This window comes from Canis aureus, chromosome X (genome assembly GCF_053574225.1).
Source record: "Canis aureus isolate CA01 chromosome X, VMU_Caureus_v.1.0, whole genome shotgun sequence".
NCBI lineage: Eukaryota > Metazoa > Chordata > Mammalia > Carnivora > Canidae > Canis > Canis aureus.
The window spans coordinates 79382990-79409675 of NC_135649.1; the positions used below are offsets into that span (position 1 = coordinate 79382990).

The window sequence follows — 26686 nt, forward strand, 5'->3', positions numbered from 1 at the left end:
GCTCGCTAAATTTATTGAATGCTTATTGTTTTATAAGTAGTTATTCAAGGTGCTATAGAAACAGCGGAGAATAGAGTAAGCCTTGCTCTCAGGGGACTTGCAATGGAAAGACAATAATAAAGGAGAAAATAATACAATTTTTTACTGTGATGAATGCTAGACAGGAAATTAAGTTGATGGAATACAGTGAGTTGAGTGGTGTCTTTAGAAAGAGTGGTTAGTAGATACTGTATTATATATTTGAAAGTTTCTGCGAGAATAGATTTTAAAAGTTCCCATCACAAGGGAAAAATTGTGAGGTGATGGATGTTAACTTACTGTGATAATCATTGCTTCATATATATAAATATGGAATCATTATGTTGTATACCTGAAACTAATACAGTGTTATATGTCAGTTATATCTCACCAAAACTGGAGGAGAGGAAAGGTGGTCAGGTCTTTCATAGCTTGACTCCTCATCTCTAAATGATAAACTATTGAGAGCTTGGGTGGCTCAGTTGGTTAAGTGTTTGGGACTCTTGATCTCAGCCCAGGTCTTTATCTCAGGGTCGTGAGTTCAAGACCCCTGTTGGGCTCCATGCTGGGCATGGAGCCTACTTTAAAAAAAAAAAAAAAAGTAAATGATACACTATGGATTCCTCCCATCTACCCCCACAAGCAATCTGGAATCCTGCTGTGTTCCTCCGCCCTAGAGATGTTCTAGCTAAATCATTTCCTAAAATGAGGGGCTATCCTTGCTGACATAGCTCAAACTCATGAACCTTCCCTGGAGTTTTGCCTGTTTTTGGTGCTCTTTGTAGAGCAAGTTTTTTCAACAGCGCCACTGTTGACGTTTCTAAGATAACTCTTTGCTATGGGTTTCTTCCTGTACATTGTAGGATGTTTAGTGGCATCCTTGTCTTTTACAAACTAGGTGGTAGCTCCCCAGTCCCCAGGTGTGACAACCAAAAATGTCTCCAGACATTGCCAATGTCCTCTGAGAGGTGGGGCAAATCACTCCCTGCTTCCTCCAACCTCGCTTCAGAACCAGTGGCCTAGAGGGGCTGATGCTTGGGGTTCCACTCCAGTTTCTTAGGATTTTCCTTTTGGAAAGAGCCAGAATCCACCTCTTAGCATTCACTCCTCTCAAGTGTGGGTAGCTGTTCAAAAAAGACCTTTGGTTTGGACCCCTCCCCCACCCCCTAGTTCTTCAATGCTCACCTCCACAAGCCATTCCTTGGGTCCTCTCAGTGAATTACTCTTTTTCTCTGGAACGCAATAGACACTTGGCATGTGTTAATGTTTATTTTCTTCTGTCTTGGTATTCATGGGATGTGTTTTTGTACCTTAATCACTGGTTTATGAGTGCCCCCAAAGAAGACATTCCTTAAAACATTTTATCCGTGTTTAGCTCATAATGCATGTTATAAAAATGTTTGCAATAGTGAATGATTGCTAGTAGGGAGGGCTTTGGTTCTGAAACATTCCCTGGAGAGCATGGGAGAAGCCCAAAGTTTGGAAGTGAATGCCTAAAAGTCTGACTCCTGGTCTGCATGGTGTGCTAGTCCTGCTCTGATACGGGAGCCGGAGCTAAGAGTCCAGACCTGTGTTAGGAGAGAACTGCCATTTATTGAGTACCACTGTGTGTCAAATACTTTATTTATTGGAGCCTTTTACATTTAAATTCTCAAAGTGACCCTATCAGGGAGATATCTTGGTTTTATAGATGGGAAGACTGAAGCACAGTTGTGATCACTTGCACACTAATTGATTCTCAGAGCCAGGATCAGAACCTGTGCCTGTCATGCTTCAAAGCCTATGCTTCTGCCACTTCAATAGAGAACTATGTGCCAAGCATTATTTAAAAGGTTTTGCCTATCCGTTATGGTTTTTTAGATTTTCCAGGTGAGGGAATGGAAGGTCAGCTAAGAATTAGTGAAACTAAGAACCTGATCTATTGGACTAGAACCTGAGCTTTTTTTGTTGTTTTTTTAAGATTTCATTTACATATTTGAGAGAGCAAGCATGGGGGTGGGGCGCAGAGGGAGAGGGACAAGCGGACTCCACACTGAGCATGGATCCTGACATGGGTCTTGATCTCATGACCCCAGATCACACCCTGAGCCTAAATCAAGAGTCCAGTGCTCTACTGAATGAGCCCAGGCACTCCTAGAACCCATGCTCTTAATCACTGCCTTGTATTGCTTCTGTGGAAGGAATGGGGCTGCCATTTTTATAGCTGGGTAAAAAGGTGTGGGAAATCATGTCCTCAGTTCGAGGTCATATAACATATTAGGGGAGAATCTTGAGATAGAATTTATAGCGATTTATAGAGATTAAACTGTCCTCCAGTACTCCCCTAACCCCAGTCTTAATTAAAAAAATTTTTCCCTGAGGTTAAAATGAAGAAATTAACAATTGTGACTCCACTATTGAAAAGATAACCACTCTTAATGTTAAAAATCTTATTTATTTGAATAGCTGATACGTGCACACAATATAAAATACAAAAAAAAAAAAAAAATCCCAAAGGATAAATAGTAAGACTGCCTTCCCTGACCTATTACCTATTTTCCATTTGGGAAGTGACCACTGGTTACACTGTTTACATTTTCAGATTTATTCCTATGCTTTTGCCCCTCCTCAAGTTTTTATTTGAAAATATTCAGACCCACATGTGTGTTTTTGCTTAATCATTTGAAAGTAAGTTACAGACTTAATTATATTTCACCTCTAGGGATTCAACATTTGACTCCTACAATCATCATTCTCTTGTATCACCAGTAGATCATGATCATGTCTGGGAAAATTAATTTCCTTGTTATCAATTATCTAGTTTTTATTCAAGCTTCCCTAATTGTTCCCCAAAACGTCTTTTGGGTTTTTTGAAGGGAATCCGGAATCCAGTCAAAGTTCGTACACTGCCTTTGGTTGTTTCTCAATAATCGCTTTCTGGAGTGGTTCTCCAAACCTTTCTTTTTAGACATTGAATTTTTTTTTTTAAAGATTTATTTGAGAGAGCGAGTGTGAGCGTGTGGGGGTGGGGTGGGGGGTAGGGGAGGGCAGAGGGAGAGAAGTGGACTCCTGCTGAGCAGGAAGCCCTGCCTGAGACATGGGGCTCATCTCAGGACCCTGAGATCATAACCTGAGCGGAAATCAAGAATCAGGTGCTTAACTGAGCCACCCAGGCACACCAGACATCGACTTTTTGAAACGATCAGGCTAGTTGTCTTGAAGAGCATCCTACATTCTCTTAGGGTTTCCTCATGGTGTCATTTACTATGTTCCTATAACTGCTGCTGTAAACTGGAAATTTGTTTAGATTCAGGTTAAATATTTTTGGCAAGATACTTCATACATGATGCTCTATGGGTCCTATTATATCACAATAAGAATATGCCCCTTTTTTGAGAGAGAGAGCACCATGATTGTGTGTGTAGGGTGGAAGGGGCAGAAGGAGAGAATCTTAAGCAGATGATGTGCTGAGTGGGGACCCCTATGTGGGGCTTGATTCCATAACCCCAAGATCACGACCCAAGCTAAAATCAAGAGTCAGACGCCCAACCAACTCATCTACCCTGGTGTCCCTAGCAATATGCCTTTTAAAAAATTATAGTAAAATATACATAGCAAAATTTGCCATCTTAACAAATTTTTGAGTGTACAGTTCAGTTGTGTTAAGTATCTTTACATTGTACAACTGATTTGAACTTTTTCATCCTGTAAAATTGAAATTGTACTCAATAAACAGCAACTCCCCATTATTACCTTCCCTCAGCTCTTCTTTTGTTTTGTTTTCTTTTTTACTTTTAAACTTGGTTGCGATGATATTATGTTGAGTTTTATATCTGCTTATTTCTTCTATTGTGGGCATTTCCTCATGTCATTAAAGGTTGTGGAACAATCCATTATGTGAATATGCCCTTTCCTTAGATGGGGTTCTAGTCTTGCTTTAGGTAATAACTGCATGGGGACTGTTTTTCTAAGCTTTTGAACCAAGGCTTTAGTGAGGGTGGAGCAGTATTTCCTGACTTCCTTCTCCTCCTTTGCTTTGCCCCCTACTCCCTTAGGTAAGTCAAATCTCATGGATGCAATCAGCTTTGTGTTGGGTGAGAAAACCAGCAACCTGCGAGTAAAGACCTTGAGGGACCTGATCCACGGAGCACCTGTGGGCAAGCCAGCTGCCAACCGGGCCTTTGTCAGCATGGTCTACTCTGAGGAGGGTGCTGAGGACCGCACCTTTGCTCGTGTCATTGTTGGTGGGTGAGGCTGGCCAGAAGGCTCCCCTTGGGTCCTGGGAGGTTACTAGACTAGTTGGCTGGGATAAGAGGGAGATCTGACCTTCAGCCAACTCCTTCTCTGTCTTGTAGGGGGTTCCTCTGAGTACAAGATCAACAACAAAGTGGTCCAGCTACATGAGTACAGTGAGGAATTAGAGAAGTTGGGCATTCTCATCAAAGCTCGTAACTTCCTCGTCTTCCAGGTGAGCATTTTTGACAGTTACTGGCTATCTGCTGTTTGCCCATCCTCAATGGGCCTGCTCCATCTTGAGCTTCATCTCTCCCCTGAACTAATGTAGTAGCTTCCTCACTGGGCTTACTGACTCCAGTCTGGATCCTTCTAGTTCATCCCTTAGGCTAGGTTCATCTTAGGAGGGCACAGATCTGTTTCTTTCCTTTTTCTTCTTAAAGCATTTCAATGATTTGTCATTGCCTCATGATGGTGGTTCTCAAATTGTAGTCTCTGGATCAGCATCAACTTGGGGACATGTTAGAATTGCACATTCTCTGGTTCCATCCCGGACCTATGGACATAGAGAACATGTGGTGGGGCCCAGCACTGGGTATTTTACCAAGCTTTCCAGGTTATTATGCCTGCTAAAGTTTGAGAACCATTGCTTTAGCATAAACTCAAACTTATGCCCTTTGGTTCTTGCCCACCTCGCTAGCCCCTCATCTGCCAGTAGTTTTCCCTTCCAACCTGCATTCCAGCCCAATTAAACCATTATAGGTCCCACAATTCACCTGCTTCCTTTGGCCTGAGGGCCTTTGCATATTAATTGTCCTTTACATGAAATAACCTTCTTTCTTAACTTTCTTCCCCATTTTTCAAACTCAGCATAGATGTCACTCACCTTTGGGAAGCTTTACTGGATAGAAACCCCTACCAGTCTCCCACTCGCAAGCTTCATTTAGTCCTTTTTCTGTGCTACTTCTGTCACTGCATGTAACACACAGTGTTGTCTTTGCTTTTGTCCCTTTTGGTTCCTGTGCACCTCAAGAGGCAGGAATGTGCCCTTAAAGCCCAGTGTGAAATGTAGCACCTAGTGCAGGGAGAGGGTCAGTAACCTTGATTGAGTGGAAATGGGTAGAGGGAACTGGGATGGCTAAGCTCTAAGTGGGGAGAATGTTTTGACCTTTACTAGGGTGCTGTAGAATCTATTGCCATGAAGAACCCCAAAGAGAGGACAGCTCTATTTGAAGAGATCAGTCGCTCTGGGGAGTTGGCCCAGGAATATGACAAGCGAAAGAAGGAAATGGTAAAGGCTGAAGAGGACACACAGTTTAATTACCATCGCAAAAAAAACATCGCGGCTGAACGCAAGGAAGCCAAACAGGAGAAAGAAGAGGTAGGTGGCCAGGCTGCTACTGGGCTCTGAGGGGCCAGGATGGAGCTAGTGCCTTAGTGACGTACCCCTGCTTCCGTGTCCCTGTCTGCACAGGCTGACCGCTACCAGCGCCTGAAGGATGAGGTGGTGCGAGCTCAGGTGCAGCTGCAGCTCTTTAAGCTTTATCACAACGAAGTGGAAATTGAGAAACTCAATAAGGAACTGGCCTCTAAGAACAAGGAGATCGAGAAGGACAAGAAGCGAATGGACAAGGTAGAGGATGAGCTGAAGGAGAAGAAGAAGGAGCTGGGCAAAATGATGCGGGAGCAGCAGCAGATTGAGAAGGAGATCAAGTAAGAGGCAGGCCTGGGCCTGCAACCTGTGGGAAACCAAGAGACTATGCTGTTTCCTAGGGCTCCTCTGAGCCTAGAGTCCAGTGCTTGCACTAGTTTGTCTTCCTCTTGACTTGCTTTGGCCAGAACCAAGCACATTTCTTGACTTGCGTTTTTAGACAAAAAGAGCATTTAAGTACTCAGACTGGGTAGATGGCTACTCATAAAAGAGAGGACTTGAAAGGGGTGGTGACCTTGGCAAGTGAGAGGAAGTGATGGGAGAGGCCCAGCTACTAGAGTGGCTGGGAATGCCTTCCTGGAAGAGGAAAAATGGAGCTAGAAGTTTAAAGGACAGGAATTTGAGATGGTTAGATCAGATGGGGGCAACTAAACACAGGGCGTTCTTGGGAGTTGTTCCTGAGGGGCCTGGCCCAGCTAGGGCCGAGGTAGGAGTGGTAGTTTTACCTTATGGAGTGGCCGGGATGTCAGGCTGAAGCCATCACTTCCAGAGGGTAGTCAGATTGCCCCTTTTCTGAAGATCTGTGCAGCATCAGGCCCTTGTTCTTTAGGCAATTCCCTGAGGCTGACTGGGGGCCTCAGGCCTCCCTTTGGGTATAAAGCCAGGGAACCCTCCCTTCTCCCACACTGCTAACCAATTTACTCCCCTCCGCACTGGCAAAAGGGAGAAGGACTCAGAGCTGAACCAGAAGCGGCCTCAGTATATCAAAGCCAAGGAGAATACCTCCCACAAAATCAAGAAGCTGGAAGCAGCCAAAAAGTCCCTACAGAATGCTCAGAAGCATTACAAGAAGCGTAAAGGTGATATGGATGAGCTGGAAAAGGAGATGCTGTCAGTAGAGAAAGCCCGGCAGGAGTTTGAGGAACGGATGGAAGAGGAGAGTCAGAGTCAGGGCAGAGACTTGACCTTGGAGGAGAATCAAGTAAGCTCTGGGAGGGTTGGGGCTGGAGTGGAGGATTGCTGTGCTGACAGAGACTGATTCGGTTGGTTGTTCGTAATGTAGGTGAAGAAATACCATCGGTTGAAAGAAGAAGCCAGCAAGAGAGCGGCTACCTTGGCCCAGGAGCTAGAGAAGTTCAATCGGGATCAGAAAGCTGACCAGGACCGGCTGGATTTGGAAGAGCGGAAGAAAGTAGAGACAGAGGTGGGCATGTGTTTTAAGATGAGAGATACTGGACTGAGAAGAAGTGATAGTCTTAACAGTGATGACAATAGCTAACGACTAATGAACACTTACTATGTGCTAGGCACTGTATTTTATATATATCCACTCATTTAATTCATTTTCTAAATGAGGAAACAGTAGTGCAGATGTGAATTAATTTGTCTAAGGTCACATTGTTACGAAGTGGCAGAACCAGGATATGAACCTGGGCAGTCTAGCTCTGAAGCCACAGTCTTATCAAGTATACCTTGCTTACCGCCTTCCTAATAACAATACTAATAAAATAATAATAATAATAGTTGTCATAGTACTCCAAGAAAAGCCTACAGTGTTCCAGGTATTCTACTAAGCTCTTTCTTTAAAGATCTAAAAGAAGATGGTGGGCATTAATATTAATAGCGGTACTGTGTTAAGCACTTAATATGTGTCCTATGAAGTGGAGGTTGCCTATATTTTACAGATGAGAAAACAGGGCAGAAAGGCCTGGAAAGCTCTATTTTGCATTGGTTTGAGCCTTCCTGATTGGTGAGGAAGGTAGCCTGGGCTAGGAAGAACACCATGAGAGGGTCTCAGGGCTCTGGGAGGCCCATCAGTTAGTGGTGCCACGCTGAACACTTGTGTGTCTGCTTTTTGGTGGGTCTTCCCCATTAGTGACAGATTGTCCTGGACTGTTGGGCTCTTGAATGAATGGGAACATAGTGGTTATAAGCTGCTTATAGATAAGTCTATAACTCTAGGCTCCATAGTCTTATTAGAGATAACTTGCTCAGCCCCTGGTGATGATGTATATTTGTCTTTCTTCCAGGCTAAGATCAAGCAAAAGCTGCGGGAGATTGAAGAGAATCAGAAACGGATTGAGAAACTAGAGGAATACATCACCACTAGCAAGTATGTGGCTCTGCAGCCTTTCCTTTTCCAGGCCTGTTCTTGTGAACCCTGTCTGTCCTTGTGAGTCCCTCTGCCAGGAATATTTTCTCATCAGCCAGGGTAACCCCTGTATTCCCTCACTTTGTAGGCAGTCCCTAGAGGAGCAGAAGAAGTTAGAGGGGGAGCTGACAGAGGAGGTGGAGATGGCCAAGCGGCGTATTGATGAGATCAACAAAGAGCTGAACCAGGTGATGGAACAGCTGGGGGATGCCCGTATTGACCGCCAGGAGAGCAGCCGCCAACAGCGAAAGGCAGAGATTATGGAAAGCATCAAGCGCCTGTACCCTGGCTCTGTGGTAAGAATGGAAAGGGAGCTCCTTTCCTGAGCACCTACTCTCCCACTCAAAGTCAGATAATTTTCCCAGCAGCCCTTTGAGGACAAGATTGCTAATCCCTTATTTAAAGCTGGGGGAACAGGCTCAGAGAGGTTAAATGACTTGCCCAAAACAGCACAGCTTGTAAATGGAAGGATTACAGTTTAAACCCAACTTGTTCTGACTTATGACCTCATGTTTTCATCACACCGCTTGCATCTTCCTGAAGGTTCTGTCTTGCTTTGTTCATTCCTCTGTGGAAGACAGGGAGACAGGAGAGGCCTTTCCAAAGGGTAGGGGCCATGGATAGGGATTAGTCTCCTAGGAAGTAACTCTGTAGGCTTCTATATGATCTCCCTTGGCATGTACCAAACTATTCAACCTATTAATTTGCATATAGATACATCTTAGGCTTGGCCTCTTGAACCAAATCCTGAGTTCCTAGATTCCCTGAATATTATCTGTTGCTGTAATTCCATCCCTGAGTTCAACTTGTTTCCATAAATAGTTCCTGATCTCTCCTCTAGACACTGCTGGGGAATTCATAAGGATGAATTAGGCTCATTCCTTGCCCTTGAAAATCTTCCTCTTTATCTGATAGTTCTTTTTTTTTTTTTTTTAAAGATCACCACACTTTATTTTATTTTTTTTATTTATGACAGTCACAGAGAGAGAGAGAGAGAGAGAGGCAGAGACACAGGCAGAGGGAGAAGCAGGCTCCATGCACCGGGAGCCCGATGTGGGATTCGATCCCAGGCCTCCAGGATCGCGCCCTGGGCCAAAGGGAGGCGCCAAACCGCTGCGCCACCCAGGGATCCCTATCTGATAGTTCTTAGGGAAGCACAATTAGTTTAGGGGAGCATGGGGGGTGTGAATTAGAAAAAGATGTATTTTGCTGGGTGCTTGTAAGACTTTGAGGTAACGTATGTAAGGTATCTGATATAGTGCCTGGGGTAGCAGTGCTCTGTGAAATGGTAAAAATGAGGTTCAGAAAGATGCTTTTGTGATTTAGGCATGAATGAAGTGATTGTTGTTTTGGGGCCAGAGTAGGCTTTTCCTCCATGGCATGGAAGCTGTGTTCTTCACACAGATTTTGGTCTTCCTCTTTCTAAGCTAGGAATTGAGCCAGTTCCCAAAAGCCTCATGCTTCAATTTGCTCTTCCACTTTCCTCAGTATGGCCGCCTCATTGACCTCTGTCAGCCTACACAAAAGAAGTACCAGATTGCTGTAACCAAAGTTTTGGGAAAGAACATGGATGCCATTATCGTGGACTCTGAGAAGACAGGTCGGGACTGCATTCAGTACATCAAGGAACAGCGTGGGGAGCCTGAGACCTTCTTGCCTCTTGACTACCTGGAGGTGAGGCTGGTGGGGATGGGGTCAGGGCAGTGTGAGAGGGTCCCTCCTAGCCCTCCATGTTCTACCACTTACTGAGTTTATTCCCACAGGTGAAACCTACAGATGAGAAGCTCCGGGAACTGAAGGGGGCCAAGCTGGTGATTGATGTGATTCGCTATGAGCCACCCCACATCAAAAAGGCCCTGCAGTATGCTTGTGGCAATGCCCTTGTCTGTGACAATGTGGAAGATGCTCGTCGCATTGCCTTTGGAGGCCACCAGCGTCACAAGGTATGGATTCCCTTGTCCATGTTGGAGCTGGAGATTCCTTGTCCCCATTAGTATTGGAGATTCTTTTATTCATCTTTTCCCCCCTCTCCTCATCTCTTCTCTCTACTGTGTGTAGACAGTGGCACTGGATGGGACCTTGTTCCAGAAGTCAGGGGTGATCTCTGGTGGGGCCAGTGATTTGAAGGCCAAGGCTCGGCGATGGGATGAGAAAGCAGTAGATAAGTTGAAAGAGAAGAAGGAGCGGTTGACAGAGGAGCTGAAAGTAAGTCACAGGCTGTAACATCCCTAGGGGTTGGAGTCCTAAACTACCAGGCTGGCCAGTCCGTTTCTTATGCCCTACCCCTTCTCTCTTGTCTATTTCAGGAACAGATGAAGGCAAAGCGGAAGGAAGCAGAGCTACGTCAGGTGCAGTCTCAGGCCCACGGACTGCAGATGCGGCTCAAGTACTCACAGAGTGACCTGGAACAGACCAAGACACGACATCTAGCCCTGAATCTACAGGTGGGGCTTGGCCTTCAACCCTGTCCTCCAAAGGCCACCCTCACATTCCTGGCTGAGGTTTCTCTGGGGTGGGAACTCCTCTCATTTCCCTCCTCCCAGCATGCTTTAGGGAACCAAGCCTAGCAGCTCAGACAGCCAGAGTTTTAGATTTCGGCTCTGTATGACAGGAGGCAACTTACTTAACCTGTCAGCATCAGGTTTTCATCTGTTTGTAAAGTGGGAGTTAGAATTACCACCTGCTTTATACCATTCTTACAAAAATTGAATAAACTCATACACGTAAACTACTTAGACTGACTTCTTGCACCCAGTAAGTGCCCAGTAAATTTTAAGATGCTATTATTAGCATCATTCATTCAACAGATATTTGAGCTGCTTTGGAAAGTGAATTGAAATACTGGCATTTCAGTCTCTGTGGGTGGACGTACTCTCCTAGATGTGTTAATGTGTTTGATCGTGGGGTGCTTCCCGAGACCAACCTGGGGGCATTATGTAAAATGTAGTATAAATATCCTTTTACCTTTTTCTAAAATCAAAAAGTCTGAATTCTGAGGATTATGGATAAGGGAGTGTGGACCTGTAATTGATGATGTTTGCCATGTTCCCAGCCCCACGGATTGAAGCTAGCTGACTGGAGGCTGGGAAGGAAGCTGTGTGACAGTTCACGCGGGAGATGATGGGACCCTTACTGGGCAGTTCTAAGCCAAGTTCTCCCAGCCTGTGGAGAGCTAGCCCTTCCTGTCCAGGGGCCAGTGTGTTCTTGATAGCTCTTTTCCTTCAAAGAGCCTGGTCTCTTTTTTTTTTTTTTTTTTCCCCTCTCAACCCTGTTTCCTGCAGGAAAAATCCAAACTGGAGAGTGAGCTAGCCAACTTTGGGCCTCGCATTAATGATATCAAGAGGATCATCCAGAGCCGAGAGAGGGAAATGAAAGACTTGAAGGAGAAAATGAACCAGGTTGGTAGGGGACAAGCCATGCCAATGTGTGCAGTGGAGTGTGACTGGGGCTGGAAGCAGCACTCTGACCCAGGGGGCCTTTGCCCTTCCTCGCTTTTCCCCTCAGGTAGAAGATGAGGTGTTTGAAGAGTTTTGTCGGGAGATTGGTGTGCGCAACATCCGGGAGTTTGAGGAAGAGAAGGTGAAGCGGCAGAACGAAATTGCCAAGAAGCGGTAGGTGAAAGTGTGGGTCCAAGAGGACATGAGGGTGCCCTCGAACCCCCAGCCCAGATATCCTGAGAAATCGCATGCTATCATAAGACAGGAAGGAGCTCTTAGAATGATGGGTGTTTGTTGTAGGTCAGCTTTAAAGAACAGGGATGTCAGGGAGGCAGTGTGGCATAGTCTCGTGGTTAAGAGGACCAGCTTTATTTTTAAAGATTTTATTTATTTATTCATAAGAGACACAGAGGGGCAGAGACATAGGCATAGGGAGAAGCAGGCTCCCCACAGGGAGCCCCATGTGGGACTTGATCCCTGGATCCTGGGATCACGCCCTAAGCCAAAGGCAGATGCTCAACCACTGAGCCACCCAGGCATCCCAAGAGGGCCAGCTTTAAATATGGTTTACCTGGGTTAGAATCCTAGCTCCACAACTTTTTATCTTGGGCAGTGACTCAACCTCTCTCTCTCTCTCTCTCTCTCTCTCTCTCTGTCTCTCGCTCTCAGCCCCAGTTTCATTATCTGTAAAGTGGGTTAATATCAATGCCTATCTCATGGCATTATTGGGCACGTCAGATGAACTAATCCTTCTAAAGTATTTAGTATAATACTTAGCGCCTACTAAGAATACTAAATGCTAGCTTTTATTACTGTCATTTCTTGATAGGCAATGAGGAGGGGTCGGGGAAGAATGAAGTTCTAGATTGGAAGAGTAGTAAGAGCAAAACAAAACGGTTTCTCTTCTCTTCTCCTCTTTAGTTTATTTGCTCATTTAACAAACTTTCCTTGAGTGCCTCTGTTGTACCAAGTGGTCCTGTGGTAGTTATTGGTGAGGGGATCGGGGATAAGACGAACATGACACAGTCTCTGAAAGAGGTCACCCCCTGGGCCCAGTCTGCAGTTCATGTAGCTCATGGCCCATATAAATAAACATTTCATTGCCCTCCTACCCCTAAGCCAGGCTCAAGGGATATAGAATGAATCGTCCTGACCTGTCCCTGACCTCAAGGAATTATGAAATAATTGGGGAAGCAATTAGATCAACAATTTCAGAACAGTGCCATTGATGCTGTACTTGAGGTACATAGAAAATACAGAAGAAATGTTCCAAGAACTGCAAATCAAGAGGAACAGTAAAAACAAGAGACCCTGGCAGCCTGGGTGGCTAAGCGGTTTAGCGCCACCTTCAGCCCAGGGTGTGATCCTGGAGACCTGGGATCAAGTCCCATGTCAGGCTTCCTGCGTGGAGCCTGCTTCTCCCTCTGCCTGTGTCTCTGCCTCTCTCTCTCTGTCTCTCGTGAATAAATAAATAAAATCTTAAAAAAAAAAAAGAGAGAGAGACCCAGTAGAGAAAAGGACAAAGGATGTAGTTAGCATTTCATAGAAAGAGAAGCATGCGTGTGTCTAATAACTACAAATTGATGTTCAGTCTTGTTCTTAATCAGAAATGCAAATTAAAACAGTCTAGCAGTATTTGGTGAAAATAAGTCTACATAAGCTCTATGACACAGCAAAGCCACTCCTGAATATATATGAGAGAGAGAGAGTCTTGCCACAGGGTCACAAAGAAACACATTGAGGGTTGTGTATCTCGGCATCATTTGTGGTGTAGGACATTGGTGGCAATGTAAACAGCCATCACTTGGGGGAAATACAAGTGTTATGAATATACAGACTATGCAATCCTGTATAGCAAGGACTGGATTTATAGGCAGTAACATGGATAAATTAATAACATGCATTTGTGTAAATATGAAAACCAGGATAGTTCCCAAGAATATGCATTTTTAAGGCTATATATGTATGTTTGTATACACATACATCACTTTGGAATGCATGCTCACCGTAGGGAAGATAATGGTAGTGGAAGTCAGGGATGGATTGAGCCAAAGGAGACACGGGTCTTGCATAGACAGCGAACATCAACATGTTTATGAACTGTAGGATATAATTAACTGCACCAGAAAAGAGAGAAAACCCAGAAAAGTGTAATAGAAATGAAGAACCTGCTCACAACTGTCAGGAAAGCTTTTACAGGACAAGGAGTGACGAAATAGATGCTTATAGAGTGAGTAGGACTTAGCCAGCTGGGCAGCAGATAGAAGGAAGTTCCAGGCAGTGAGAACAGCATGCTCAGAGGTGTGAGAGAGTGTGCCTTGTACTGGAAACTAAGTAGTTTTGAATGTCTGGAGCATAAAAATGGGGTCAGGAAGAAGGTGGGAGTGGTGGACAGGTCAGCAGGGGCCAGATCACAGAGGGCTTTGTGAGTCATGCTTAGGAGATTGGGCTTAAAATTGCATAGCTCAAAATTATAGAGTTAATTACATTCCATTTGGATTATAGTGACTAATAGGTTTAAGCTGCTAGTGTGACATCTGGCAGCATCTGTCACACCATATGGGGGTAGTGGGGAGGCGGTTGGAAATTAGCCCTGCCTGACCTGCTAATATCTGGCTGCTGGTTACATACTCTGAGTTTCTGAAGAGACAGGGGGCAGGGCAATGGCAGGAATATAGTATTTTCTACATGTTCCTTGAAGGTTCTGGGAAGGTGTGTGTGTGTGTGTGTGTGTGTGTGTGTGTGTGTGTGTGTGTGTTGCGGGGAGGGGGGTAGTTGGAAAGAGCCAAAGTCTGTGAGCAAATATGAGCTGAATGCAGCCAGTATTCCTATCAATACTGATGATAAAAATTTATTAAGTTTTGGGACGCCTGGGTGGCTCAGCAGTTAAGCATCTGCCTTTGGCTTGGGGCGTGATCCCGGAGTCCCAGGAAAGAGTCCTATGTCCGGCTCTTAGCATGAATAAATCTTATTTGAGATTTATGGATTTTTGTGGATATGAGAGAGAGACAGAGAGAGAAAGAGGCAGAGACACAGGCAGAGGGAGAAGCAGGCTCCATGCAGGGAGCCTGATGTACTCGATTCCAGGACTCCAGGATCATGCCCTGGGCCGAAGGCTGGCGCTAAACTGCTGAGCCACCCAGGGATCCCCAGGGGATCCCTGGGTGGCGCAGCGGTTTGGCGCCTGCCTTCGGCCCAGGGCGCGATCCTGGAGACCCGGGATCGAATCCCACATCGGGCTCCTGGTGCATGGAGCCTGCTTCTCCCTCTGCCTATGTCTCTGCCTCTCTCTCTCTCTCTCTGTGTGACTATCATAAATTAAAAAAAAAAAAAAAAAAAAAAATTTTATTAAGTATTTACTGTGTGTCCAACATGCTTCTAAGGACTTGATGCATATTAATTCATTAAAAAAATCTCCTAATAACTCTGAAGTAAGTACTATCATTATTTGCATTTTATACATAAAGAGAGGCATAGAGAGTATAACTGACTTGCCTGAAGTTATACTACTAGTAAATGGCAGAGTTTGGAAGCCAGACCTGTTTTCCTACCACATTATATTGCGGTGGTGCCTTAGGAAAAGGAGCCTGGGTTTTGGTGTTAGACCTGGTTTCGAAGCTCACATGTGCCATTTACTAGCTGTGTGGCCTTAAGCAAGGTCTTTTACCTCTTGGCCCTTATTTCCTCATTTGTAAAATTAGGATAATAATGCTTACTTGTGGAGCTATTAATTAGAGGATTGGAGGTAATTATGTCAAGTACACAGAAACTTAATAAGTAAGAATTATAGCTAGTGGGTTCAGGTGGACCTTTTTGTGCCTCCGCGGAACTTGGGAGGGCTCTGGAGTCTTCTAGTGTATAAAGGGGGATTAGTGGAGTTTGGCTGGATCTCCCCTGCCTTGTGCCATATCCACAGGCTAGGCTGAGGGACTTAGTTCTCCAACTTCAGGGAACAGTTTTATGTGGATATGAGGGATGACCTGAGAGGTAATTGAAATCCAGTAGTCCCTGTGTCCTGGAGCTAGTTCTCCTTTCTCCCTGCAGTTTGGAATTTGAGAATCAGAAGACTCGCTTGGGCATCCAGTTGGATTTTGAAAAGAACCAACTGAAAGAAGACCAGGATAAAGTACACATGTGGGAGCAGACAGTGAAAAAGGATGAAAATGAGATAGAAAAGCTCAAGAAGGTAAGGAAGGAGAGCAAGAAAAGACATACTAAAAACTGGGAGGAAAACTTGGAAGAGATATGATAGAAGGGTAATATCCATAATTTATAAAGCCCTGTTGAAATAAGAAAACACCAAGACCTAAATAGGGAAAAAAAAAAAAGAACGAGTAAGAAGCACAAATGGTTCAAGATGATTCAAATAGCCTGGAAACATATACACATAATTTAGCCTTATTAGAAGTCAAAGAAATGCAAATGAAAGCAACAATCAGATGTAATTTGCTTCCTATCACATTACCCAAGATCTTAAAAAAAAAAGCCCCCCCCCCCCCCAAAAAAAAAAGAAGCCAAATGATTAATACTGGCCACGGTGCAGAAGACCAGCATTCTTTTGCCATATGGCACCATCCATCAAGAATCTTTGGAATATACTTATCCCCACTTAGTAATACCTGAGGAAATCCAAAATGCTGGCACAGCTTTGTGCACAGAGGTTGATGTTTATTACAAACATTTATAGTTCCATATTGAAAACTCTACAGTGTCCTCTGGGAATTAAAAGTTTAGCAAATTATGCTATATTCATACATGCATTTGCATAGTTTAGTCTTCAAATTTTAGTAATATACGGACTCCATTTAAATAGCTAAGATCTTTAGTGTTGACTTAAAAAATCCTTGATGTTAAATATATACAGACATGCATACTTAGAGCACTTCACGAAAAAGCCAGAACTTACAAATTAATTTGTATAATTAATCACATTAATTTAGTACAACAGGTGATGGTGTTTTGCTGAAACCGAATCCCTTTTCACATTGCACCTGTGCTGCTAACTGCCCCGGCTCAGTTCGAGTCGAGCATGCCTGAGTCGCTGGGTATTGTCTGACGATTTACTTTTCCCACATTCCTTCTCTTTAAATTCCTGTGAAACATTTGTTCCTCTCACAGCATCCCCTCCTGAGGTGATTTGATCCTCCTCACTTGGCTTAAACATACCATTTTGATTTTTTATGTCTGCCGATGTTTGGTAGTGGGGTGTGTGTGTGTGTGTGTGTGTGTGTGTGTGTGTGAGTGAGTGAGTGAGTGAGAGAAAGAGGGAGAATTTGATCCTCCTCACTTGGCTTAAACATACCATTTTGACTTTTTATCTTTGCCGATGTTTGTTGTTGGTGGGGTGTGTGTGTGTATATGTGTGTTTTCATTAAACCCTGATAATGAAAATAGTCCTCTTTGGTGTCATCTGAATCTTAAATGCAAATGCAGATCAGGTAGGAGTAAGTGGACATCTAGGTGATCCAGAATCATATTTCTATGACTGACTTTTTATTTTGGGATCATTTGAAACTTAGAAGTGATGAGACTATTACAAAGAACTCCCACCTACCTGTCACCAAGATTCATCAATCACTAGCATGCCATATTTGCTTCTGCATTGTCTGTGCCTGCATATGCAGGCATATTCCCATTATTTTTATGGGCTGTTTGGGAGGAAGTGGCAGATAGGTTCCCTTTATGTGACTTGAAGATCAAAATGGAAACCAAACTTTCTTCGTTTAAACAATCAAATCTAAGGGTGCCTAGGTGGCTCAGTTGGATAAGCATCTGCCTTCGGCTCGGGGTGTGATCCCCGGTTACAGGGGTCAAGACTCACATCTGGCTTTCTACTCAGCAGGGAAGTCTGCTTCTCCCTCTCCCTCTGCCCCTGCTCGTGCGCTCTCGCTCTCTTTCGCTCGCTCGCTCGCTTACTGTCTCAAATTAAAATCTCAAAATCAGATCTGTTAAGTAAGACTATGATCCCCTTGACTGACCACTCTCAGTGCCACTCCCTTTCCTCTCCCTGGAGCTAATCCCACGTAGTGGGTATTCTGCCAGACCTTGCAGGCATTTAAATAGTTGTGCATTTATGTAGGTGTACTCATAGAAAATAAATAGTATTGTTTGTGTGGATTTTTTTAAAAGAAAAATTCATGTTATATTGCCTGTGACAGTAATCTTGATGTGGAAAAGGTGGTCAAATATATTCTAATGTTGTTAGAATATAGGGTTTTAATTACAATCTAGTCTCCACTTTGTAGACCCATCTATAAGTAGTGTTAGGAAGAAATAGGCTAACACATTAATTGATGGGATTAAGAGTGATTTTTTTTTTCTCCTACTTGATGCTGTTTCAGTACTTTGAACTTTTCTACATTAGGCAATTTGTGTATTGGGGTGTGTGGGGGAGGGCAACCAAATTAAAAAAAAAGATAAGAAGATGCCTAAAGGGTAATGGTGGTATGTGAAAGCAGAGCTTCCTGAAGAGAGGCTTTGATACACCTGGAAGCTCCTTTTGCCTGGGGGAAAGGGTTGGGGCAAGGGGAGAAGATCCCAAGAGGAGATGAGGAAAGCGTTCACTTCTTGTCCTGTTCCCCCTGCTGGGACCAGGAGGAGCAAAGACACATGAAGATCATAGATGAGACCATGGCCCAGCTGCAAGACCTGAAGAATCAGCACCTGGCCAAGAAGTCGGAGGTGAATGACAAGAATCATGAGATGGAGGAGATTCGTAAGAAACTGGGGGGCGCCAACAAGTGAGTGGGTTCAGGCCTGGGGTTGGGGGAACTAGGTAGAGCAGGCAGCCTGCTGGATTTGGATCTTACCTCTTTATCTGGACTTTTTAGGGAAATGACCCATTTACAGAAGGAGGTGACAGCCATTGAGACCAAGCTGGAACAGAAACGCAGTGACCGCCACAACCTGCTGCAGGCCTGCAAGATGCAGGACATCAAGTTGCCACTGTCTAAGGGCACTATGGATGACATTAGTCAGGAAGAGGTGAGTATCAGGGCAGGCTGTAGGAGTGGGCAGTGGACAACATTACCCAGAGGTGGGGGATAAAAGTGGATGGGGAGAAGGGGAGGAAAGGATGGTGGGCAGGGGTGATGGGGAACACTAAGGAGGGATGCAGGGGAGATAAGCCAGGATGAGGCTATGAAGGCAGGTAGGGGTAAGGTAATAGCTTTGGTGTGAAAGGGAAGTTGAGTGGGGGGTAATGCCGGATGTCAGTAGGTGGTGAGGGAGGGAAGGCAGGAGAAGATGAAATCATTCTGTAACCTTAGGGACTTGAGCTAAAAAAAAGTTAGCTCCGATAGGTGTTGGATAGTGCTAAGAGTGGCAATTGAGGGACATTAGCCAAGAGCAAAGGAAGACAGAAGCTAGGGGACCTGACAGATGATGGCCTAGCTGCAGTGAGGGAGGTTGGCCAGGAGAGGGTTGGGTAAGGGACATTAGCAATGCAGTGGTGATAAGGCTTAGTCATAGGAAAGGGAGGGACACTGGCCAATAGAGGAGCCAAAGCATTTTATGTCCTGAAAGTGAAGATTGGTGGGAACATTAACTGAGAGAAGGTTTGTGTACATATCTGTCTTGGACCTGAGCGTGTATCTCGGCCCCACGTATCTTTCTCCCTCCCTCTTCCCAAATGCATTTCAGTTTAATTCAGCAAAAATATTTTGAACACCAAAAATGTGCCAGGCACCAGGGTAACATGACATAATTACTCCTCATCCTAAACACAACCCTGCCAGGCAGGCAGTATGCCTTGTTACAGTTGAGGGTGTGTGTGTTTAAATCAGGATTCAGGTGTCAGGATCTGATAGCATGACTTGCCCAGGATCACACTGTTAGTCAGTGGCAGAGCCCAATTTTGAGCTGAGGTCTTTGTGACTTCAGAACTGCTCTTCTGCCATAGTTTCTCTCTAGCAAGGTGCTTCTCAAAGACTTTGAAAGCTGTAGAGGAGCCCTCCGTCCCCCATGTGCCCCCTTTAGAGGACATTCTCACAGCCAGCGTGCTCCATTGAACTCTCCTCACCATTACAGGGTAGCTCTCAGGGGGAGGATTCAGTGAGTGGTTCCCAGCGAACTTCCAGCATCTATGCACGAGAGGCCCTCATCGAGATTGACTACGGTGACCTGTGTGAAGATCTGAAGGTGAGGATCTGCCACGGGGGTGGCCACGTCTTCCCAGCTGTTCAGAGGGAGAGTCAGCCCACCTGGGGGCCCCATCGTGGAGACCACGGCTGGAAAGAGGGGCAAGCTGGCGAGAGGAAGGAAGGGAGTTGTGATATAGGGTCTTCCCCCAGCTATGCACACACAGACACAGGCACATCTCCCACCACCACCCTCAGTTACCCCTGGTCCCTGCCTGCTGCCACTCTTCCCCTTCCATGCACGTGCATTCATCCCAGATGCACACACGAAGGACATGCTCCTTTATAGCACACAGATGGGCCTTAGATGTTCCTCCGTGATCTGTCCTAGGTACTCTTTCCTTCTCACTTTTGGCATTCTCTCATCTCTCTCATTCTGGGTATCTCTTTTAGTCCCCTGGCCTCAGCTGCCATGTGTGCTGTGCTCCACAGGTACCTGCAACCCCAGCCTTCCTCCCCAAACCTGCCTTCACTCCTTGGTGCCAGGCACAAGTTCAAACCAGAAGTCTGAGCCTCATCTTCACTTCCCTCTCTCATGTGGCATATTCATTGAATTACCAAGCCCTATCCATTTTACCTCCTAAATATCCATTGAATTCTGCTTTTTTTCGGTTTCAAACTGTCTTTATGGTATAGGCCACTTCACCTCTCACATGGCCTACTGCAGGAGCCTCCTAAACAGTTCCTCATGCTTTTCCATCCATCACTATAGCCAGGGGGACTTGATTTTTTTTTAAAGGAATCTTTATTGTGGAAAATTTCAAACATATACGGAAATAGAATCATATAATGGACCCCAGTACCCGTCATCTAGCTTCAACAATTAGCAACATATGGTATCTTGTTTTTTATACCCTTTCCTTCCCTGTTGGCATATTTTAAATCAAATTCCAGGTAACATTTCATTCATAATTACTTCAACATATATCTTTAGAAAGGACATTTTAAAAAGCAACCACAGTATCCTACCAAAAAAATTTTAAGACTAATTGGAATACCATCTAATTTCAGTAAATGTTTAGATTTGCACGAATATCCCATAAATACCTTTAAAAAAAAGAAAACACAGTCTGTGTATTTAAATCAGGATTCAAGTGAGGTTCATATGTTAAAAGTGGTCTCTTCTAGTCTGTACCATTTTCTTATCCCTTTTTATTTTTTCTACCTATTTATGGAAGAAACTAGGTCATTGGTCCTGTACAATTTTCTACATTCTGAATTTGGCTGATTATATCCTATGATGTTACTTAATGTGTTTTTCCATTCCCTGTATTTCCTGTAAACTGGTACTTAAATCTAGGGTTTGATTGGATGTAGTTCATTTTTTTATTTTTGGCAGGAATATATATCATAGGTGGTGCTACTTGTGAACTTTCTTTTGCGTCACATCAGTTGACATTGAATGTCATTTCTATCTTTGTAATAAGTTTGGTCAGTGTTCGACATTACCTGTGAAATAGTCTCGTCAAAAACTAAAACAAGGATCTGATCAAGCTTTTATATCCACCAATTATATGAAACACTAGTGCAAGAGAATCATGTTAAATAAAAACACAGGGATGCAGTTCTAAATCTGGACTATGGGAAACCATAGACCTGGTCCCTCCCAAGGATAAACAAGAAGAAAGAAAATAAACAGAGGGGCAGATTTTTTTATTGGCATATAAGAGACAAATCAACCAATTGGAATATGTGGGATTTCCTTGAATCCATTGCAGAGAGAAGGGGAATTTATAGGTTAAATGAGACTTAAGAGATAGACCGGCCAATTGCAATGTGTGTACCTTATTTGAAACCTGCTTTGAAAATCCTGTAAAAAATTTTTTAAATAAAACAATCAGGATAATTTGAACACTGACCAGATAATTTATCATGTTCAGAAATTGCTGTTAATATTTTTAGGTGAAAAAATATATTTTTAGGTGAGATGATGGTATTATGGCTTAATTTTTTTAAGTGTCCTTATGTTTTATAACAGTGGTTCTCAATGGTGTGTGGATTTTACTTCCCCAGGGGACATATGGTAATGTCTGGAGACACTTGTGACACCCACTTTTCATAATTGGTTACTGACGGTGTCTAGTAGGTAGATGCAAGGGATGCTGCTAAACATCTTACAGTGCACAAAGGACAGCCCTCACAACAGTGAATCATCTGGCCCAAAATGTCGATAGTGCTGAGATTCAGAAAGCATTTTAGAGATACATACTGAAGTATTTATAGGTGAAGTGGAAGTCGTGTGTCTGAGATTCGCCTTAGAATAATTGAAGATAAAGAGGAATTGGGTATAGATAGCAGAGTATTGGCCATGAGTTGATGATTTTTGAAGCTTGGTAATAGGTACATAGGAGGTGCATTATATTATTCTCTACATTTTTGTGTGTATGTTAAAAATTTACATAATATAAAGTTAAGAGAAAAATAATCATGATCATCAGGTTCAGGTGTTGTTAGCCCATGTTTTTTATAAAGTTCCCTGTCAGCTTTTTAGAAGTTGGTTTTAGCAGCTTTTTTTTTTTTTAAGAAAGATTTTTATTTATTTATTTGAGAAAGAGAGAGCACATGCCTGCATACTTGCGCCCATGGGGGAAAGGGCAGAGGGAGAGGGAGAGAGAGAATCCAAGCAGACTCCCCGCTAAGTGCAGAGACCTATGTGGGGCTCCATCTCAGGACCATGGGATCATGACCTGAGCCAAAATCAAGAGTCCTGACACTTAACTGACAGCCACCCAGGCACCTCAGTTTTAGCAGCTCTTAATCATCATTGCCTAGGTCTATTAAGGGTTGCAAAATGGTAATTTCCTAATTCTTCCATTCCTCCTCCATTTATTTATTGGAATTCTAAAAAGAATTGTCTCATATCAACCATTTAGTTCCTTTGAAATACAGCCAGTACAGGAAAGGTAGGATAAATGCTTCATTCTTTTCCTTTATTTATCATCTTTCAGAATGAGGCGGTTGCTCTTATAACCGTTGAAGGTGACCAGTGAGTTTTTCATTTGTATGTATTGTGAATTTAACATATTAAATGTACTTTGATGTTTGTCTACTGGAGTCATTTTTCTTTTTGATGTTCATATGGTCCCATCCTTGTCCAATAGGAGCCACTTCAAGTTGATTTTTGTTGTTCTTATTTTTAGATTTTTATTATGGAAAATTACACAAAAGTAAAATAGCACAGTGCTATCTCGTGTAGCCATCATCAGTTTCAGCAGTTATCAACTCATGGCCAAACTTATTTTATGTGCACCCCATCCTCTTCCTCCTCTCTTCTCACCCTTGTATTATTTAAAAATACAGTCAACCCTTGAACAACATGAGTGTGAACTGTGCGGTCCACTTATACATAGATTGCTTTCAATAAATACAGTACTTTAAATAGATTTTAATAACATTTTCTTTTCACCAGCTTACTTTACAGTATGTGTTAATCACTGTTTATGTTATTGGTAATGCTTCCAGTCAACAATAAGCTATTAGTAATTAAGTTTTTTTGGAGAGTCATAAATTAGTATATAAGTGGATTTTGGGCTGTGTAAGGGGCCAACACCCCAACCCCCTTATTCAGGGTTCAGCTGCAAATTGTGGACATCATGCCATTTCATTTGTAAATATTTCAGAATGTATCTCTAAAAGAGATAATTCTTTAAAATATTTAGAATCATTATCATATAAAAAGCCCAATAATTCCTTAATATTGGAGTTTTATAAAATAATTCCTTATTATTCGTATTATGATTAGTATTCACATTTGCCGAATTGTCCTGAACACACACAGTTTGCTTGCTTGCACTGAGAGTCAAATAAGATGACAGACATAGATAGATAGGTGACTGATAGAGTGATTGGCTGATATATCTCTTAAGTCTCATTTAATCTACAGTAGTCCCCGCCTTGTGCATGCCTTTCCGTGGTTTCATTCCCCACGGTCAACTGCAATCTGGAAACATGATCCTCCTGACCTATCGTTAGAAGGTCAATAGTAACCTAGTGCTATGTCACAGTGCCTACGTCATTCACCTTACTTCATCTCATCGTGTGGGCATTTTTTTTATCATCTCGCATCACAAGAAGAAGGGTGAGTACAGTGCAATAAGATAGTGTGAGAGTGAGACCATTCATGTAACTTTAATTACAGAGTTGTTATAATTGTCCTATTGTATTATTGCTGTTAACCTTTTATGGTGCCTAATTTATAAATTAAGCTTTATAGTAGGCATATATGTATAGGAAAAAACATGATATGTAGCATTTGGCACTGTCCATAGTTTTAGATAGCCACTAGGGGTCTTAGGATGTTAAGGGGGATAGGATGACCTTCCATCAGTTTATATTTTTCTTTGCAGTATTTTTTTGTTTTTGAAGAAATTGGCTCATTTCTCCTAGAGGATTTTCTGCATTCTGTACTTTGTTGATTGTATCCTATGATTTTTTTTTTAAAGATTATTTATTTAAGAGAGAGAGTATGTGCATGCTCTTGAACACTAAGAGGGACAGACGGGAAGGGAGAAGACAAGCAGACTCGGCCCTGAGTGCAGAGCCCACAGTGTGGGGCTTGATTCTATGACTCTGAGACCATGAACTGAACTGAAACCAAGAGTCAGACACTCAACCAGCTGAACCACCCAGGTGCCCCTGTATCCTATAATTTTTTTATGTTCCCCCAGAACAAAGCAAAAAAAAAAAAATAGTTCTTGTATCCCCTATAGTTCCTTTAAGTGGGTAGCTAGATCAGTGCTGTTAGAGATATAATATGACCCACATGACCTATTAAAAAGTAAAATTCATTTTGGTACTGTATTTTTGCCTAATCCAGTATACTCCAAAACAATTTCCATGTGTAAACAGCATAAAAATTATTGATGAGATATTTGACAGTCTCTTTGTACTAAGTCTTCAAAGTACAGAGTATCTATTTATGTTTCCAGCAATCTCAATTTGGATGCTATATTTTCCTCAGATAGATTTGATTTATATTTAGATTTGATTTGTATTTAGCTATCTTAAACTGTACAATTGAAAAAAAGAGAACCACATAACCAAGTTTGTTTCAGATAAAAGTTTTCTAGTAACTAAGTTGAATATCAGTTTTTAAATCAGTCAATGATCATTAAAATCAGTAGCCATGGGACACCACCTGGGTGGCTCAGCACTTGAGCAGATGTCTGCTTTCGGCTCAGGGCATGATCCCGAGGTCCTGGGACCAAGTCCCACATCAGGCTCCTCCCAGGGAGCCTGCTTCTCCCTCTGCCTATGTCTCTCTGCCTCTCTCTGTGTGTCTCTCATGAATGAATGAATGAATGAATGAATGAATGAATGAATGAATGACTAAATAAAATATTTTTAAAAAATCAGTAGTCATGTGTGGGCTTATGGCTATTATATTGGACAGCTCAGATCTAGAGACTTGATTAAATTCAAGTTTGGGGGTTTGTTTTGGTCAAGACTACCTCCTAAGTGACATTGTTAACATCCATCAGGAGGTTGGTAATATCTGGTTGTAGTTCTTTTTGTGTGGTTTGCAGCTGTGGTGGTTATTGCCTAGATTCATTAATTTGTCTGTGGTTGCAAAATGAAATCATTTTCTCTTTATTAGCTGGAATACTGTAAAGAGAGATTTCCTCCTATCAGTTATTTGGTTACCCTGAGGTACAGTTTATATAATAAAAGCAGAATGTATTCTTTTACTTACTAGTTGATAAAAAAAAATGAGTTGGTTCTCTTAAGATTTGTTCACTGAGTTTTTTTTTTTTTTTTTGTATCATTTTGCACTTAAGGATTTAAACATATTAGATGTGTTAGATTTTGTTGTGGTGGTTATTCTTGTTGATCAAGTTGTTTGCATCTTTGGCCAGTGGGGAACCCATTAAAGTTGGCTGGTGAATCATTTTGACACAACTCTTACAGTCTTATGTTTTCCCTGCTTTCTGGTATGTCCAGGCTCATCCTTTACATTTCCCAAGATCTGGCATTAGCCATTTCTCTCTGAGAATCTCTAACTTGTAGTGGGAAATACTGCTTAGTGACTACCATCTGAAAATCGGAGTGCTCATGACTGCTGGGTTGCTCAGTGCTTCTAGAATGTTTCAGTAGACTGGGCTACAAGAGGCGTTTTTTATTTTGAAGGAAAAATGTGTTGTGAGCTCATTTGATACTTCAATTAAAATTATAATTTTCACAGTTTAACATCATTGATTTTATGTTTGAGTCTCCCCGATTATTCTTGCTGAAAATCTTGGTTCCTAACAACACTAACATAATAATATATTTATCCTATTCCGTGTATAATAGTTTGAAAATCACAATGAGGGATCCCTCAGTGGCTCAGCGGTTTAGCACCTGCCTTTGGCCCAGGGCGTGATCCTGGAGACCCAGGATCGAGTTCCACGTCAGGCTCCCTGTATGGAGCCTGCTTCTCCCTCTGCCCCCCCCTCTCTCTCTCTCTCTGTCTCTCATGAATAAATAAAATCTTAAAAAAAAAATCACAATGAGGTGTTATTAGTAACAATTTGATTATTGAATGCTATTGAAGATTTCCTTGAGGTCCGTTCTGCTGTTAAGCTAATAATAGCTTATTGAGCATGTATGGCCGTGTTCCTCTATTTTAAAGTAACTTGAAAGAATTCTCTTAGTGTTTAACCAGCTTATTAATCTATTGTCATGTTTCTTTGTTTAGTTTTCCATTTTTAAGAGGGTTGCTTAATTTGCATTTTGATTTATTTTTTTCAACTTTATTTTGAAAAATTTCAAACCTACAGAAAAATTGAAAGAACAGTAAACACCCATTTGCCTTTCACCTTAGATTCACCAATAAATATTTTCCCAGGTTTTTTTTTTCCCTCTATTCATCTCTCTTGATTCCCTCCCTCCACATTACACATTTTTTGTTTTTGCTGAACCATGTAAAGGAAGCTGCAGACTTCAACTCTAAATACTTAGGATGCTAAGAACAAGGCATTCTGTTCCATAACCGCAATTCCATATTACACCTGAGAAAATTAATAATTTCATATTGACTATCCTGCCCATACTCACATTTCCTTGTCCTAAAATCATTTTTTATAATTGTTTTAAACTA

The 26686-nt window shown here is 42.7% G+C and overlaps 1 protein-coding gene across 6 annotated transcripts in view; it reads left to right on the forward strand.

The window, feature by feature from the left end:
- SMC1A (structural maintenance of chromosomes 1A) overlaps positions 1–26686 on the forward strand; it is a 48929-nt gene that overhangs the window by 873 nt on the left and 21370 nt on the right. For all 6 annotated transcript variants that reach the window (XR_013375222.1, XR_013375221.1, XM_077890241.1 and 3 more), the window contains exons 2-19: positions 4053–4241; positions 4353–4465; positions 5408–5611; positions 5705–5943; positions 6605–6863; positions 6945–7085; positions 7912–7994; positions 8122–8329; positions 9522–9707; positions 9797–9976; positions 10092–10238; positions 10340–10477; positions 11315–11431; positions 11538–11644; positions 15515–15656; positions 18065–18210; positions 18301–18454; positions 19499–19609. Coding sequence is in view for 4 of the 6 variants with exons in the window: in XM_077890241.1 (XP_077746367.1) it covers positions 4053–4241; positions 4353–4465; positions 5408–5611; positions 5705–5943; positions 6605–6863; positions 6945–7085; positions 7912–7994; positions 8122–8329; positions 9522–9707; positions 9797–9976; positions 10092–10238; positions 10340–10477; positions 11315–11431; positions 11538–11644; positions 15515–15656; positions 18065–18210; positions 18301–18454; positions 19499–19609 (2864 nt within the window). In the remaining 2 variants the exon portion in view is untranslated. The remainder of the gene's footprint in view (positions 1–4052; positions 4242–4352; positions 4466–5407; positions 5612–5704; positions 5944–6604; positions 6864–6944; positions 7086–7911; positions 7995–8121; positions 8330–9521; positions 9708–9796; positions 9977–10091; positions 10239–10339; positions 10478–11314; positions 11432–11537; positions 11645–15514; positions 15657–18064; positions 18211–18300; positions 18455–19498; positions 19610–26686) is intronic.